We start from the raw sequence: 14,022 nt of genomic DNA on the forward strand, positions 1-14,022 counted from the left end.
CCACCCCACGTCTTCTGCCTGGGAATCTATCCAGGGGTTTGCTCAACATGGTGGACAGGGGTTAGAACTCCCAGGACAGAGGAAATCAGAGCCTCAACTTGAGTCCCAGGCTACCTATAGACTTCTCACAAACGATTGCATTCTTTCCACAGTCATCTCGTACATGTCCATGGTTTCCATTACTTCCTAGATACCAATAACCTAAACTTCCATCAATGGCCCTAGTCCTAAATTTGACCCAAGTATTAAAAAGATTCCCCTATCTTCTCTGTGGTTTAAAATCTACCATATCACATTCCAACTGGCCTGCCTCATGGTCCCAGCTAAACATGTCTTAGTCATACTGGGTTTCTCTGCCTTATCTCCCCAAATCCTGGTTTTATTGGGCCTTCTAAGTGTCTTTCAAAGAAACAGCCTCTCCATACCTAACAGTCTATCTTCTATCTGGTTTCCTCATATTCTGGGGTAAATCTAACTCCTCTCTGCTCAATCCTTAGCCCATCCTCTATACAGCCTGCCCTACCTGCTTCAACTCAATGTTCCACCATGTTATGTGCAACCCCTCAGATGCTTTTTCATAGTCCTGACACATCCCTGGCCCACTAGCAGTGCTCTTCTAGACAACAGGCACCAAGTGTGAATTCTCCAAGGTCCCAGTACTCACCCTGGGTTGAGCCCACCCCCAAAGGGATTTGCAATCAAGTTTTTCACTTTAGACTTTTAATATTTCATACAGCGATTATGGTGCATTCAGGAACCCACCCCTCCCAACTCCCCTAGGAGGGCCCCTGCCCTTGCCCTCCCACCCCATTTGAGGGCCCCAGGGTTTAGAGTGGAGGAAGGGAAGGTAACCACCCATCTGGGGATTGACCCCAGAGACTGTCCCTGCCCTGTCTCACTTTCCCCAGAGGATAGGGGGTAATGCCTGGGCACAACCTCCCATGCGCCCCTCTGTCCCTGCTTGTGCACATATGCACACTATGGCTCCACCGCTGAGTTGGTCAGTTCCTGGCAGGGCCCCTACTCAACAGCACCGTGCAGGATGGGGGCAGGAGGGCTGGGCTAGGGAGACCCTGAGAAGGAAGCCCCAGCTATGGGACTAAAGGAGGGAAAGAGTGGGGGCCCCCCACCTCATCCATCTCCCAGAGAGTCTCCAGTAGTCCCCAAGTCCCCCTGCGGCTGGGGATGGCAGGTGGGGGTTGGAAGGCGAGTTGCCAAGGCATGCTTTCCCTTAGCTGACCCCAGGGTCTGGTGATGATCAGGGTTTTGAATAGGGACTATGTCCCTGCCATGAAAAGGCTGGGAGCAGGGCTTCATTGCACAAAATACTGTGGGAGGGCCACACACAGTGAGTGGGGCCCAGCAGTCTGTATACAGAGATATTGCATTTAAAAAATGAAAATCTCATTTAAAATAATTAAAAAAAACAACAATGAATGAAACAAACAAACAAGGCCCACACAACATGAGGCAGGAAAGCAGGAAGGGGAGCCTCAGACCCAAGGCATCACCATGACTTGTCTGAGTCGAGATCCCCAGCCTGGGCTAGCTCCAGACCCCTGGTTGGCCATGGGGTAGTGGTCCTGGGGGAGGGTATGATGGGGAGGGGTCTAGGCCTGGCCTCAGTGTGGGAGGCTGGCACGGCCACGCTGTCCACCGGCAACTACCAAGACAGAGAGAGAAAGAGACACATATAGACAGATAAGACAAGACAGACCAGGAGAAGGAGCGATGAGAGCTTTGTTAGCACCCAGCAGACAGGCCAATGGGTGGGCCAACAGGCCAATGGTCGGGTGTTCAGACAGGCAGCAGGGGACATGTGGGCATGGGAGCATGAGTCAGGCAGGCAGGCAGGCAGCAAGCAGGGAGGATGCAGTTGGGGGCTGCCCTGTGAGGGGTGTGGCATCCCTCCAGCTGCTGCCTGCTGGGGCCTCGGTCTGTGGCTTAGAATTCGGTGTCCACCACTCGATAAGCTGGCCTGCCTGCAGGGGAAAGCAGAGCGGATGGCTGTTGGTGAGCAAGCAGGCAAGTGGACGGGGGCCAAGGGGCAGGGAAGAGGGCAAGGGTCACACCTACACTTACCTGAGTCAGGCATTGACGAAGATCGAATGCTGGCCTCCTTTTGTAGCTGGATCTCCTTTAGTGCAAATATGGAAGTAGCTGTGGGTGGAGGAGAGACAGAAGTGGGGCAGGACCCATGAGGCCATCCAGGACCACCTCCTGTGTGGCCCCATCAGGGCAATTAGAAAAAGCTGCCTTTTCTTTGAGTCTTGACTTTCATCAGCCAAATAATCCCACACACAAACCAGCTACCACTAGGGAAAATGGAATGTAGACTATTACATGACACTGAGAAATTAGTAGTTTTGTCAAGTGTAATAGTGGTATTGCAATTACCACCTGTTAAATCTAGATGATGGATGATGTTTGGGTTGTGACTGAGATTAATCCAATGTTTTTTGTTTTTTTTTTTTAGTGTGATCATTGTATTATTGTTGTGCTTAAGAAAATATTTCAGAGGTACATGCTAAAATTGTATATAGATGAATGATGGATCTGAGACTTGATTTAAAATAATCAGAGTGAATATAGATAAAACCACTCTGGCCATGAATTGATCACTTGTTGGAGTACTTGGGGACTTATTATTTAGTTCAATATATAATAGACCATATTACTTGGTTTAATATATAAATATATGGGATTTTAAGGTAAAGTGATGGATGTTCTGTCAGGTTTTATGTTTGAAAATTTCCATGAAAGGTAAAAGAAACTGAAAGCTAAAAAACTTTTTTATAAAATACAACATATCACATATGTGAACAAGGGCATATGCCTCACCCCATCAGAGATGGCACAGCTAGAGCTCAACACAACTGCCCAGCTATCTGCAGCAATCCTGTTCCACAAAGCCCCCCACCAGCTGGTCCATTCCCCAGCCCCACTCACTGTCAGGAAGTTTGTGGATCCGATCCCCCAGGCTGAGGAAGAATGGATGTTTCATGGCATCCTCTGCGGAGATCCGATTGCGACCTTCAAACTGAGTGTGTGTTGGGGTGGGGGAGTATTGACACTTCAACAAGTAGGCTTCTCTTCCTCCCCACCCCAGACCCTGCCCCTGTAGCTCTGTTTCCCCCACACCTGGAATCCACTAGGCCCCTAGGGTGGCCCAGGAAGGTGGTCTCACCTGCAGCAGCTTGGTGAGGAGGTCAGCCCCGTCGCTGTCAATTCTACCTCAAGGACAAGGGGACCTGTTTTAAACTGAGTTTGGGTACTCTGGCCCCTAACAGCCACCCACCCACCAGCCTCACCGGGGTGCATGGCTCAAAAGGGCCTCAGCTCGGTACTTGGGGTAGTTGTATGTCCTGAACTCTTCATTGGACAGGATGCCTGGCCATGTATCTTCATTTGGGGTTCCTGGCGGGGAAGCGGAGTTATCCTAAGCATCTCACAGGGCCTCCCTGCATGTCCCCACAGCTCCTAGGGCTCATGCCTCCTTACCCAAGATGCGGAAGATGAAGTGCAGCTGCTCCTCCACTGTGGAGCCTGGGAAGAGGGGCCGGCCCGTGGCCATCTCATAGAAGATGCAGCCCACACCCCTGGGCAAGGAGAGCACAGTGAATAGGCAGGTAGTTAGCTGGTTGGCTGTTGTGACCAAGCCACTCCCCTTTACTGCGTGGCCCCTGCCACACTTCAGCCTGTCCTTACCACATGTCAATCTGAGTGGAGTAGTCCGTGGACCCGAGCAGGATGTCAGGGGGCCGGTACCACAGTGTTACCACTTCGTTGGAGTAGGTCTTCGTTGGAATTGACTTGGCCCGGGCCAGGCCTGGTAGGTGGAGATAATGAGCAGCTGGAATTGAGGAGATCATGGGCCGTCTGGGGGAGAATGTGGTTGGGACTGAGGGCTTCCCAAGTGAAGCCTAGAGAGGCTGAAGGGAAGGGACTGAGACGAGGTGGTCAGAGGGAAGGAGGGGCTGGGAGAGTAAGGTTGGGGGATCACTGGGATGAAGGGGGAGGCCAGGGGTACCGAAGTCGGCCAGCTTGAGCTCTCCTCGCTCATTGATGAGTAGGTTCTGTGGCTTGAGGTCTCGGTGTAGCACCTTCTGCCGGTGGCAGTAGGCCAGGCCACGGAGCAGCTGGAACAGGAACAGCTGGGGACCCAGGAATGGCAGGCAGAGGTCAAAGAGTAGCAGCAGCCTGACCCCAAGCAGGCACTGCTCTCCCTCCCAAACACAAGCACTGAGCCCAGAGCCTTGTCTCACAAATAGAGGATAGGGTCCCAATGCCCTTCAAGGGCTCCCAGCAAAAAAGCCAAATGGGAAACATCTGTTTCTGGGAGATTTGGGGGGTGGAGTGGGTGAGTGGGGGGCCCCCTTGTGCCCCTGCTTCCTGCCCCACACCCACTTTCACGTTGTGCATGTTGATGATGTTCCCACAGTCATCCAGGTACTGCTTCAGGTCCTTGTCCTGAGGAAAGAAGAGCAGGTAGAGGAAAGAGGGTCACATCCTGTGGCTCCTGGCCATCTCCCCACCTCCCCCAGGACCCATGGCCACCCAATCTTACCAGGTACTCAAAGACAAGGGTGAGGGACTTCTCCGTGTGAATAATGTCGTGTAGTGTGACGATGTTGGCGTGTTTGAGGTCTTTGAGCAGGGACACTGCAGGAAGCAGGGAGTTGGGACAGGGGAAGAGTCAAGGCCCATGCTCAGGACAGAGGCGAGGAAGACTAGATGGGGTCAAGCCCAGGGTTTCCTCCTTTCCCTGTGTGGTTTGGGATGGTGGCTCACAGTCCACTCTAACCCAGCTCCAACCCACCTGCTATCAGGAAGAAGGTGTGTCCCCAAGTTCCAGACATGGAAACTAAGGCTCAAAGAAGAGTACAGAGCCAGAACCTTGGATCGCAGCCTTAGGCTTACATGACACTAGATCTTCACAACCAGTTTTTGGTTTTGGAAAGGGCCCTTATTCCAACCCTCAGTATACAGACCCGCAGCTTCATGTAAAAATGAGTTTGTACATTCAATTTCTATACAGTTCAGACTCATTCCATGTGATTTTCTGACTAGAAACTATTGTGTCAAGTAAACTGATGAGCACTTCAAGGATATTCCCAGAATCAAAGTAAACAATTATCTGCCTCTTCTCAACAAAGGAAGACTCCTGGTTACCCTAATTTATTATCTGGATATGTGGGTGATGAGCACTTTTTCATGAAGCCCAGAGCACCACGAGAGAAGTCCCAGAACCCCCAATCCTGTCCTCACTATGGGAGTGTATGTGCACATACACACCATGGGGAGAGCCTGGGAAGCCTGCAACAGATGGGGTGGGACCTGTACCTTCCCGGATGGCGGTGCAGGGTGCCCCCTCTTCGTGTTCCAGTCTGATCTCCTTGAGTGCCACAAGGTTGTCTGTGAGCTTGCTTTTGCCTTTGTAGACAGTGGCATAGGTACCCTGGAATGTGAGGAAGAGTGACAGGAGAGAAGCTATGAGGTTACAGGGAGTTCCCACTGAACCCCAGCCTTACCATGGGTCTCCTGGCTGTCTCTCACCTCTCCCAGCTTGTCCAGCTTGATGTAGGTCTCCAGTTTCCCAAAGCCGATCTCAGACTGTCAGGTAAAGGATGCAGACTGAAGTAGGCTCAGCGGAAGGGACTGGGAGGAGGAAAAGGAGGACAGGAACAGAAGATGCTCACCAGGCTGACGCGGCGGAGACGGCGGCTGAGGGGCTTGTCAAAGATGGGGCTGTTGAGGGTCAGCTTCTCAAGGTAGCCCTCAGGCAGCCGGATGTCGGCTGGTAGTGATAGGCGCTTGTTGATGTCCTAGCAGGCAAGATGGGGGAAAAAACAGGACCATCAGCTATAATATCCAGATCCAACCCTCTTTTTCCAGCCCCGCCACTGCCCAGACAGGGAGTTAAGCACCTCAGTGGAGATCTTGCGTGGGGGATGGTTGCGCATGCGCACCCTCACTGGTGACTGCACCTCATCGGAGGACGTGGCTGAAGCCTGGTCACTTTCTCCGTCAGACCCCATCTTCAAGTCCTCATGCACAATCTCTGGTAGTGGGGACAGGGGGAGGGCACACCAGGTGGGCTCAGGAGCCCCAGGACAAATCTCCCCACCCTCATAACACATTCCCTCATCACACATGTACGCACATGGACTCCAGAGCAGCCTGGAGTTCCTCAGGGAAGAGGGTGGGAAGGCCCCGGGAGGTTCACACAGGTCAAAACAGGTTGAATTGGGCAGGGGGGGCAATAGTCACCTAGTGGAGCACCCCGTGTCAGCGGCGAGCTGAGACTGTGGCTTGCCCAGGGCCAGTGGGCAGGCAGCGGCAGAAGTAGCCGAATGCCCTGGGAAGGCAGGCCTGGGGCAGGCAGGTGCCAGGAGGCCTGAAGGGGCTGTCACAGAGCGCAGAAGGGCAGAGGGAGGCTTGGGGCAGCTGTAGCAGGCAGGGTACCCTTCCTCCCCCTGAGACCTGGGCACAAAGCCAAGGAAAGGGGCACAGATGGACAACAGAGAGAGGGTGTTGAGCAAGGATGGTAGAGGTGGGGGAGAAAATGGAGAAAGGAAAGTGAAAATAGTACAAGTCTAAGAAAAAATTGGTTGGCAGGCAGCACCCCTGGGGACCAGGCTAGGAGCGGGAATGGTCTGGACCCACCTGGTGCAGAGCTGAGTGGGCCCCGCACAGAGCGAGGTTCCCCAGGGGCAGCACGTGTGGGGGCCTCTCCAAGGTCACTGCCGCCGCCCCCGCCACTCTCATCCAGGCCTATCTGTTCAGGGGCACCATTGGTCTTATCTATACCTCGGCCCCCTCGGAGTGTCATTGACAGCTGCCGTTTGATCTTCTTCATCCGATCCATGGCGACCTGAGCAGGGGGTAGGGATGGGAATGGGTCCCACCCTAGCAGTTGCCTGACCCCCATGGGCCCCCTAAAACCCAGTGAGGTGCACTGACAGGAACCTGTGGCAGTGCTCACCCAAACACTGTGGAACCCTGGAATCACACAGGATTCCTGGAAACCTGGCATGGATGGAGATCTTGGTCAGTGCCTGCCACCTACACCAACCAGCCCCAGGAGACCCTGCTCCTAAGAGCCCACCTGGGTACTAAGGCTTGGGTGGCTGGCTGAGGGAAAGGGCACAACTGATGAAGTGTTGGCCTCTTTGGGGGCAGCCTCACTGTGGGAGCAGAGGGCTCTACAGCAGGCATTCTCAGGTGCAGCGGCACTGATGGACCCAGCCACTGGTGAGGTGGGGGACTCTCTCAGGACCCTGAGACCACTGACACGGCCCCAGGGATGTCCATACAATGGCATGTTCCGCTGGCACCAGCCCCACATCACCCCCAACTGCAAAGGCAGAATGCTCCCTGTGGCCACAAGGTCCCTCTCGCCTCCCCCAGCAACCATCGTCAAGGTGACTAGTGGACTACCCCACTGGGCTACCCCGATGAGGGGTGCGGGGAGAGGGAGAGGTTTCCTGCCCAGACCCAACCACTGGGTGGGGTTGTGGGGGGTGGGAATCTCAAAGTATACCAGCTATCCTGAGAGTTGCTGGAAAGGTTCAATCAGGTTTGGACCACAGGGTCCCAGAGATTTTTACAAGCCAGGTCACATTTCTTGTCTAGCTGAGAATGTACCATGTGTCCCTTATCACCCCAAATAAACGTCTCACTCCTTCCTGTGGCCCTCAAGGTCTTACCCCACTCACACTACTACCCTTCTGGCCTCACCTCACTGCTCGTTGCTGTTCTGCAACCACACCCAAAAGTCCCTCCTCAGGGCCTTTGCAACAGTTCTTCCCGGTACTAGAATACTCTTTCTCTAGATTTTAAAGTAGCTCACCCCCTCTAGGCCACTGCTCAAATATCATTTTTTTTAACAGATAACCAAGAATAACCCTATTTAAAATCTGAACCATCCTGAGCTCCCTCACCTTGTCAATTGTGCCCTCAGCACTTATCATCTCCTCAGAAATGACACCATTTACTTATTGGTTTCTTTATTCTTTACTGTCTCCTCACCACCATAACTAGAAGATCAGCTCTGCCAGGATAGACGGATGTCTGTTTAGGTCACAGCTATATCCTGAGGACCTGGAACAGTGACTGATACAGAGTAGGTGCTCAAAAAGTGCTCATGGCAGAAATTAATGAATCAGGAGCTAAAGACCTAGGACCAACATTTGTCAGGGTGAGTCCCTGCTACTCATTAACAACCCCAGACAAGGTGGCCCAGGGACACTGGCATTGGCAAGATGATGACCTAGATGGGGCTGCTGGCAGGAACGGGGCCACCAAAAGGCTTAGGCCGGCCTTCTTCTGCTTCCTCCTGGGCTCTGGGCCAGCAAGGAGGGGGAAAGACCTGGCCCAGGGACCATCTGGACTCACAGCAGGGCCTAAGATGGCCCTGGGCCCAAGGGAAGCAGAGCTAGATAGGAGGCTGGGGCTGGGGCTGGATTTGAGGAGATAACTGAATCATCTGTTACCGTGAAATCAGGTGCTCACCCCAGTGGTCCCCACACCCCACTTCTGCCTGCCTGAATTCATCACCCCCAGAAGGGTAGAGGGGCCAGCCTAGCAGAAAAGACCTCAATAAAGAGGACTGAAGTCCAACCTGGGATAACAAGAGAAAAAAAAATCCTGGTGAACACTAGACCTGAGGCTGAGGAAGGTGAAGAATGGCCAGTCCCCAAATGCTCTTGTGTCTGTCCATACGGCATGGATACCCAATTGTTTTGCCTGTTGTGGAAGGGAATAGGGGATCTAGGGGGGTGTGTATTGCAAGTAGGGCTGGATGGAGGATGAGAAGGAGTCAGAAGGAGCCATGGGTCCATGACCTCTAAGTGGAAACTCCAAGGGCTGGACATGTTCCAGGGCTTAGTTTTGGGGAGATTTTAGGAAGATGGGGGTACAAAACCTGTTTCATACAATGCCCCCAGCAGGGGGACCCTTCACAGGGTCCTGTGAGCAGAGACACTGGAACATTAACATGCAGTAAAACTTTCAAATATCATCTTAGTTTTCTCAGATTTTTAGATTTTAGAATAGTGAATGAGGAAGCAAGAAACTACATACACAACCACACTCAAAAAAGGGCACATGTTCTTTTTGACTCCCCAAGGAGATGTTTCCATCCTCAAAATATTTTCATACCCAAGGATACTTACCACCTCACATTACACCAGCCCCTGAGGACACAATTATCACATTCTAGTAACTCCCATAGGAACATACCATCCTCATTCTGTTCAGGCACATCCCATAAGCACACACTGGACTCTCACAGTGTCTTGCTTCCTTCAGTACACACTGGACCCTCAGGAAGGCTTCTCTGCATTTTAACTGCCAACAGCACTGCAATGTCCCTATTTATCTTTGACTCTATTAGCATACAAAGCCTCAACAGAACACTGAACTCTGTTAGCATCCAGTCGGCTCCTCTAAGTTAACTCTTAGCACCACATGCTGCCTGTAAGCTTCTCCACAGCACTCATTGTTCCCCCAGCAAGATTATGATCCCTATTTACATGCACTTGGGACCCTCTACAGCTGTACAGAGTAACCTATATTAGCACTCACTGGACCTTCACACTGCCCTGAATCCCATTAACACAAAGTGAATCTTGCAGATCCCTGAACCTGTTTTTGCCCACACTCAGACCTCTCTACAGCTGTGATCATTATTAATGTTGTCTTCTGGTCCTCCCACTACCCTGTCCCCCCACTTCCCATCAGCACAGGCTGGACCTTCACTTCACCCTGACCCCTATTAACACACACCGGACCTCACAGTGCCTTCCCATTAGCACACCCTGAACCCATACTCAGCCCCATTCTCCAGGGACACACAAACACGCTGTTCTATAATGGCCTGACCCTCATTAGCACACACAGATCTTCATCCAGCCCAGAACCCCAGTAGCACACTTCAGCCCTCCATGGCTCTAATCCACTTTAGCACACCTAGACCATCACATATTCTTTTATTTCTCTTTGCTTCAACTCCTCCACAGCTATAATCCCGTTGGTTGACAACTGGATCCCTTCACAGCCCTCATCTTCTTTATTGCACACAAGATCTTCTCCATAGCTCTATCCTCCATTAGCACTCCCTGGAACCTCAACAAATCTCAGGCACTCAGGTACACACTATCTTTCCAATATTCTGACACTCACTAGCATATTCCAACACTCACTAGCATATTCCAGAACTCATACTGCACTGATTCTCCCCACACTGACACACATTTACATACCTCTGTCACTAAACCCACATGAGCAGTCACTAGAACTTCATATATTACCCTGCTTCTTTGTAGGGCGTCCTGGTGGCTCAGACGGTTAAGAATCTGCCTTCTATGTGGGAGACCCAGGTTCGATCCCTGGGTTGGGAAGATCCCCTGGAAAAGGGCATGGCAACCCACCCCAGAATAATACTTGAGAATCCTTGAGAATCCCCATGGACAAAGGAGCCTGGCGAGCTACAATCCAAGGGGTCGCAAAGAGTCGGCCACGACTGAGTGTCTAACACATACACACAATCTTACATCCTCTGACCTCATGGATACATACTCTTCTCACACCACTTTGATCCTTAATACAATGAACCTCTTACAATGCTAAGATTCTTCCCTCACCACCAATCCCCACTCCCCACAGACATATATCCACAATTCTAATACCCATTAGTACGTGGCTCAGGTCTTCCACCGGTTTGCCCTCATTAATATACTGGGCCTTATACTGTCCAGACCTTTATTACCATATGCACATACCCTTGAGAGCTACGACCCCCACTGGCACCCTCTCAACACTGGACCCTGTCCTCTATGAGCACACTGTATCCTCAAACCCTGCAGTCCCTCATGGACAAATACACAGTGTTAACACCATCGTGACTCCCTTACCACACACAGGACCTCAGAGCTCCAATCCCACCAGCGAACCTTCTGGCACCTCTACCACCTTATCCACCAGCAACACCCACAGGGCCCTTCTACAGCTATAACCCCATTTGCATATCTCAGCACTCCTCTGACGTCCTCTTCCTTGTTATTCATCCTTGGGCCCAGCACCGCCCCTCTGCTAGCACACACTGAGCCTCAAAACCTTACACAGCGGTAAGACTAGTTTACTACCACATGCTCTGACCCCTTCACAGCTGAGGCCCCAGTTAGCAAACCTCTAGTCTTTCACCACTCTGCCACCCATTTACACACCCCCTGGTCCTTCGATCACCCTACTCCCCACTAGCACCCATAGTACTTCTCATCCCTAGCTCCCAGACCAGGCCCAGGGCGGGGCCAAGGTCAGTGAGGCCCTGAATGACCCCCCCCCCCCGCCCCGGTGCATTCTGGGAAACTCGCTGGGGGAGGGGGCACAGGCCAGCGGTGCACCCCAGACCCCTGGGCACCGCCCGGGGTCTGGGTTGGTTCTGTAGGAAGAAGAGCAGCCCCCACCCCATGCCTCGTGAACGCGCTCACCGGCGGGGGCGCGCGAGCAACCTCAGTGCCGCGGGGCCGGCGCGGTGGCGCCTGGGGCGGCGGCCCGGACTGAGGCCGCACGACCTCCTTCTCCTCCAGTTCGCCGCAGGCGCCCGTCCCAGTAGTCTTCGGCCATGGCTGCTGGGCCCGGGCCGCCGCCGGCTGAGGAGGAGGAGGCGGCGGCGGCGGCGGCGGTGGCTGAGGCGGAGGCGGCGTCCCGCTCAGCCGGCCATGAGCTTGGCCGCTGCGGGCGATGCCCCCGGGCTCGCTGGCGCCGGCTGGAATCCGAGAGCTCACGGCGGCTCGCGGTTCAGAGCCTACTGCTCACGGAGACGCAGCGAATCCCAGGGCCGAACAGCCAACGGCCAAACCGCTGCGCGCGCCGCGCTCCGCGCATGCGCACGCACGCGCTGGAAAGGGTGAAGTGGGAAGGAGGGGACTCACCTCGGACTTCAGGTACCAAAAGACCCGTCCGCAGCGGGAGGGGGCGCGGCCATTGCGCGCCCACTGGGAAATGTGGCGCTGGCCCTGGAACTGCGCCAGCGGGAAGTGTAGAGGTTATTTGGTACTGAGTTGCGATCTTGCTAGAAGTTTGCTAACGCCGAAGTGGGCAGCATCCAGTGACCAGCGTGCCAGTCACCACTCGCTCACCCTACTCGGTCTCACTTGGTACATCCCCATAATAGAAAACGGGACTTTTGCAAGGAGGAAAAAGACAGATGAAGCAGTCAGTCCTAGTCCCCTGATGTGTCTCGGGAGGCAGGGATTTTAAAAGTTCGCGAGATGACTTTTCTCGGAGAGGCGGCCTGGAGAATCATTGGCATTTACCACCTTAGATAGGAGAGAGTCTAGCCCCGCCCAGCAGCTCCCCCGCCTTCCTCCCAGACCACGAGCTCCTTCCAACTGTGAACATTTGCAGCCCCGCCCTTCGAGGTGTCGCCCAGGCAATCGGATTTGCTCCCTTGGGTGAGGCTGAGCAAGAATGAAGGGCGTGGCCTGCCTGGAGAGGCGTGATTTTGCTGTCCTGACCACGCCTCCGCCAGGTTTTCATTGGTTTTGCCTTGGAGGGGGCGGGTCTCTTTGTTCTGAGCTCCTCTTACCATAGGTCGAACACCTCGCAAGGTGATTGGTCAAAAGATCGCTCAATCGAATTTCATTCCGCCTCTAACCACTCCCATCTCCATCAACGAAGCTCACAGGGTGCAGCCTAAGCTGATGGGAAAAACGGACCTTTAAAGGGGCGAGAGCATTACTTGGCATGGTTCCGGCTTTGACTTGGAAGGGGACGTCTCTTTCCCTTCACCCGAGGACATGCCCTAAATTGGGTTTTACTGCCACCTTTCACCGACTCGATGGGCAGGAGTTTGAGCAAGCTCCGGGAGTTGGTGATGGACAGGGAAGCCTGACGTGCTGCCGTCCATGGGGTCGCAAATAGTCAGACATGACTGAGTGACTGAACTGAACTGCCACCTCTCAACTACCTCTTCTGGTCCGCCAGAGCCCCACCCATGACTCCCCCCTGCACCACCTCCTGAGCTGTCCAGGTTTCTATTTATTGGGTGCCTGTTGTGTGTCAAGCATTGCCAAGCCAACCTAATCCCTTACCCCTCTCTGCCTGGAAAACTCCTACAGTATCGCCAAGCCCAGTTCAAATGGAGGTAGACTCCATTGCACATCTTTACAGTCTAAAGCCATATTCCCACCTCTTCTGGGCTTCCCTTTATGATACCTTTGGCCATACCAGTTCATACAAACAAGGATTTACCAGAGCATGTCGTGAGTGGAAATACTTGACAAAAGTCCACCTCAGGACAGATTTTCAGATCTACCACTTCCCAGGCCTCATCTCTTGCCCTTCTCACTCCACTCCAGCCATACTATTATCCTAGCTGTTCCTGAATAAAGAACAATCCAGTCTCAGGGACTTTGCACTTGCTGTTCCCTTTGCCTGGAATGCTCTTCCCTCAGATATTCACATGCCTCATCCTCTTCAAGTCCTTGTTTTAATGTCACCTTCTTCATAAAGCCTTCTCTGACTCCCCTATTTAAAAGTGCCTGCCTGCACCCCATCATTGCAGACCTCCACACCTGGCTCTACAGACCTTTTGAATTGCACTGATCAACTTCTAACATGCAATTTACTTACTGTGTTTACTGTCTGAGTCTCACCAGTATGTGCATGCACACACACCTCCCACCTCAGGACAGGGATTATTTTAATCTGTTGCTGTCTCCAACGCCTACAATACTGCCTGGCTCACAGTAAGCAGTTGACAAATGTTTGTTGAGTGACTGATGGTAAATAGTATTAGGCAGCGACAAGAGACAACCTTGTCCCTACCCTGTCCTTTGTGCCTGCTGGGTGCAGAGGGCTCAGTGCAGTGACTGGAAACCTTGCCCACTGAGCCCTGGTCTCCCATCTTGCTGGTGTTATAATGGTAGACAAAAATGACAGAGAAGTAAAATGGCATGTGTGGGCAACAAAGATGCAACCAGAAATCATGGGCTCTTGAAGAAGAAGCTGTTCTCA

At 52.9% G+C, this 14,022-nt stretch overlaps 1 protein-coding gene across 4 annotated transcripts; it reads right to left on the reverse strand.

Moving 5' to 3' along the window:
* Positions 1 to 703: 703 nt before the first annotated feature.
* On the reverse strand, positions 704 to 12,346 carry CDK16 (cyclin dependent kinase 16). 4 transcript variants are annotated; one of them, XM_020896642.2, is made up of 16 exons: positions 11,937 to 12,346; positions 6,667 to 6,874; positions 5,928 to 6,061; positions 5,700 to 5,825; positions 5,557 to 5,613; positions 5,344 to 5,458; positions 4,568 to 4,662; positions 4,408 to 4,470; positions 4,031 to 4,154; positions 3,709 to 3,829; positions 3,502 to 3,599; positions 3,312 to 3,417; positions 3,188 to 3,230; positions 2,950 to 3,040; positions 2,083 to 2,160; positions 704 to 1,663 (listed from the first exon to the last, which is right to left on the reverse strand). In XM_020896642.2, the coding sequence occupies exons 2-16, from the start codon at positions 6,866 to 6,868 to the stop codon at positions 1,623 to 1,625; spliced, it is 1,494 nt and encodes a 497-aa protein (XP_020752301.1). In that variant the 5' UTR covers positions 6,869 to 6,874; positions 11,937 to 12,346; the 3' UTR covers positions 704 to 1,622. The 4 variants fall into 4 exon arrangements, with proteins under 4 accessions (XP_020752301.1, XP_020752302.1, XP_020752307.2 ...); XM_020896643.2 differs by lacking the exon at positions 11,937 to 12,346 and adding an exon at positions 11,493 to 11,885; XM_020896648.2 differs by lacking the exons at positions 6,667 to 6,874; positions 11,937 to 12,346 and adding an exon at positions 6,271 to 6,656.
* Positions 12,347 to 14,022: the final 1,676 nt, after the last annotated feature.

The sequence above is a fragment of the Odocoileus virginianus genome, chromosome X (assembly GCF_023699985.2).
Source record: "Odocoileus virginianus isolate 20LAN1187 ecotype Illinois chromosome X, Ovbor_1.2, whole genome shotgun sequence".
NCBI classification, from domain to species: Eukaryota; Metazoa; Chordata; class Mammalia; order Artiodactyla; family Cervidae; genus Odocoileus; species Odocoileus virginianus.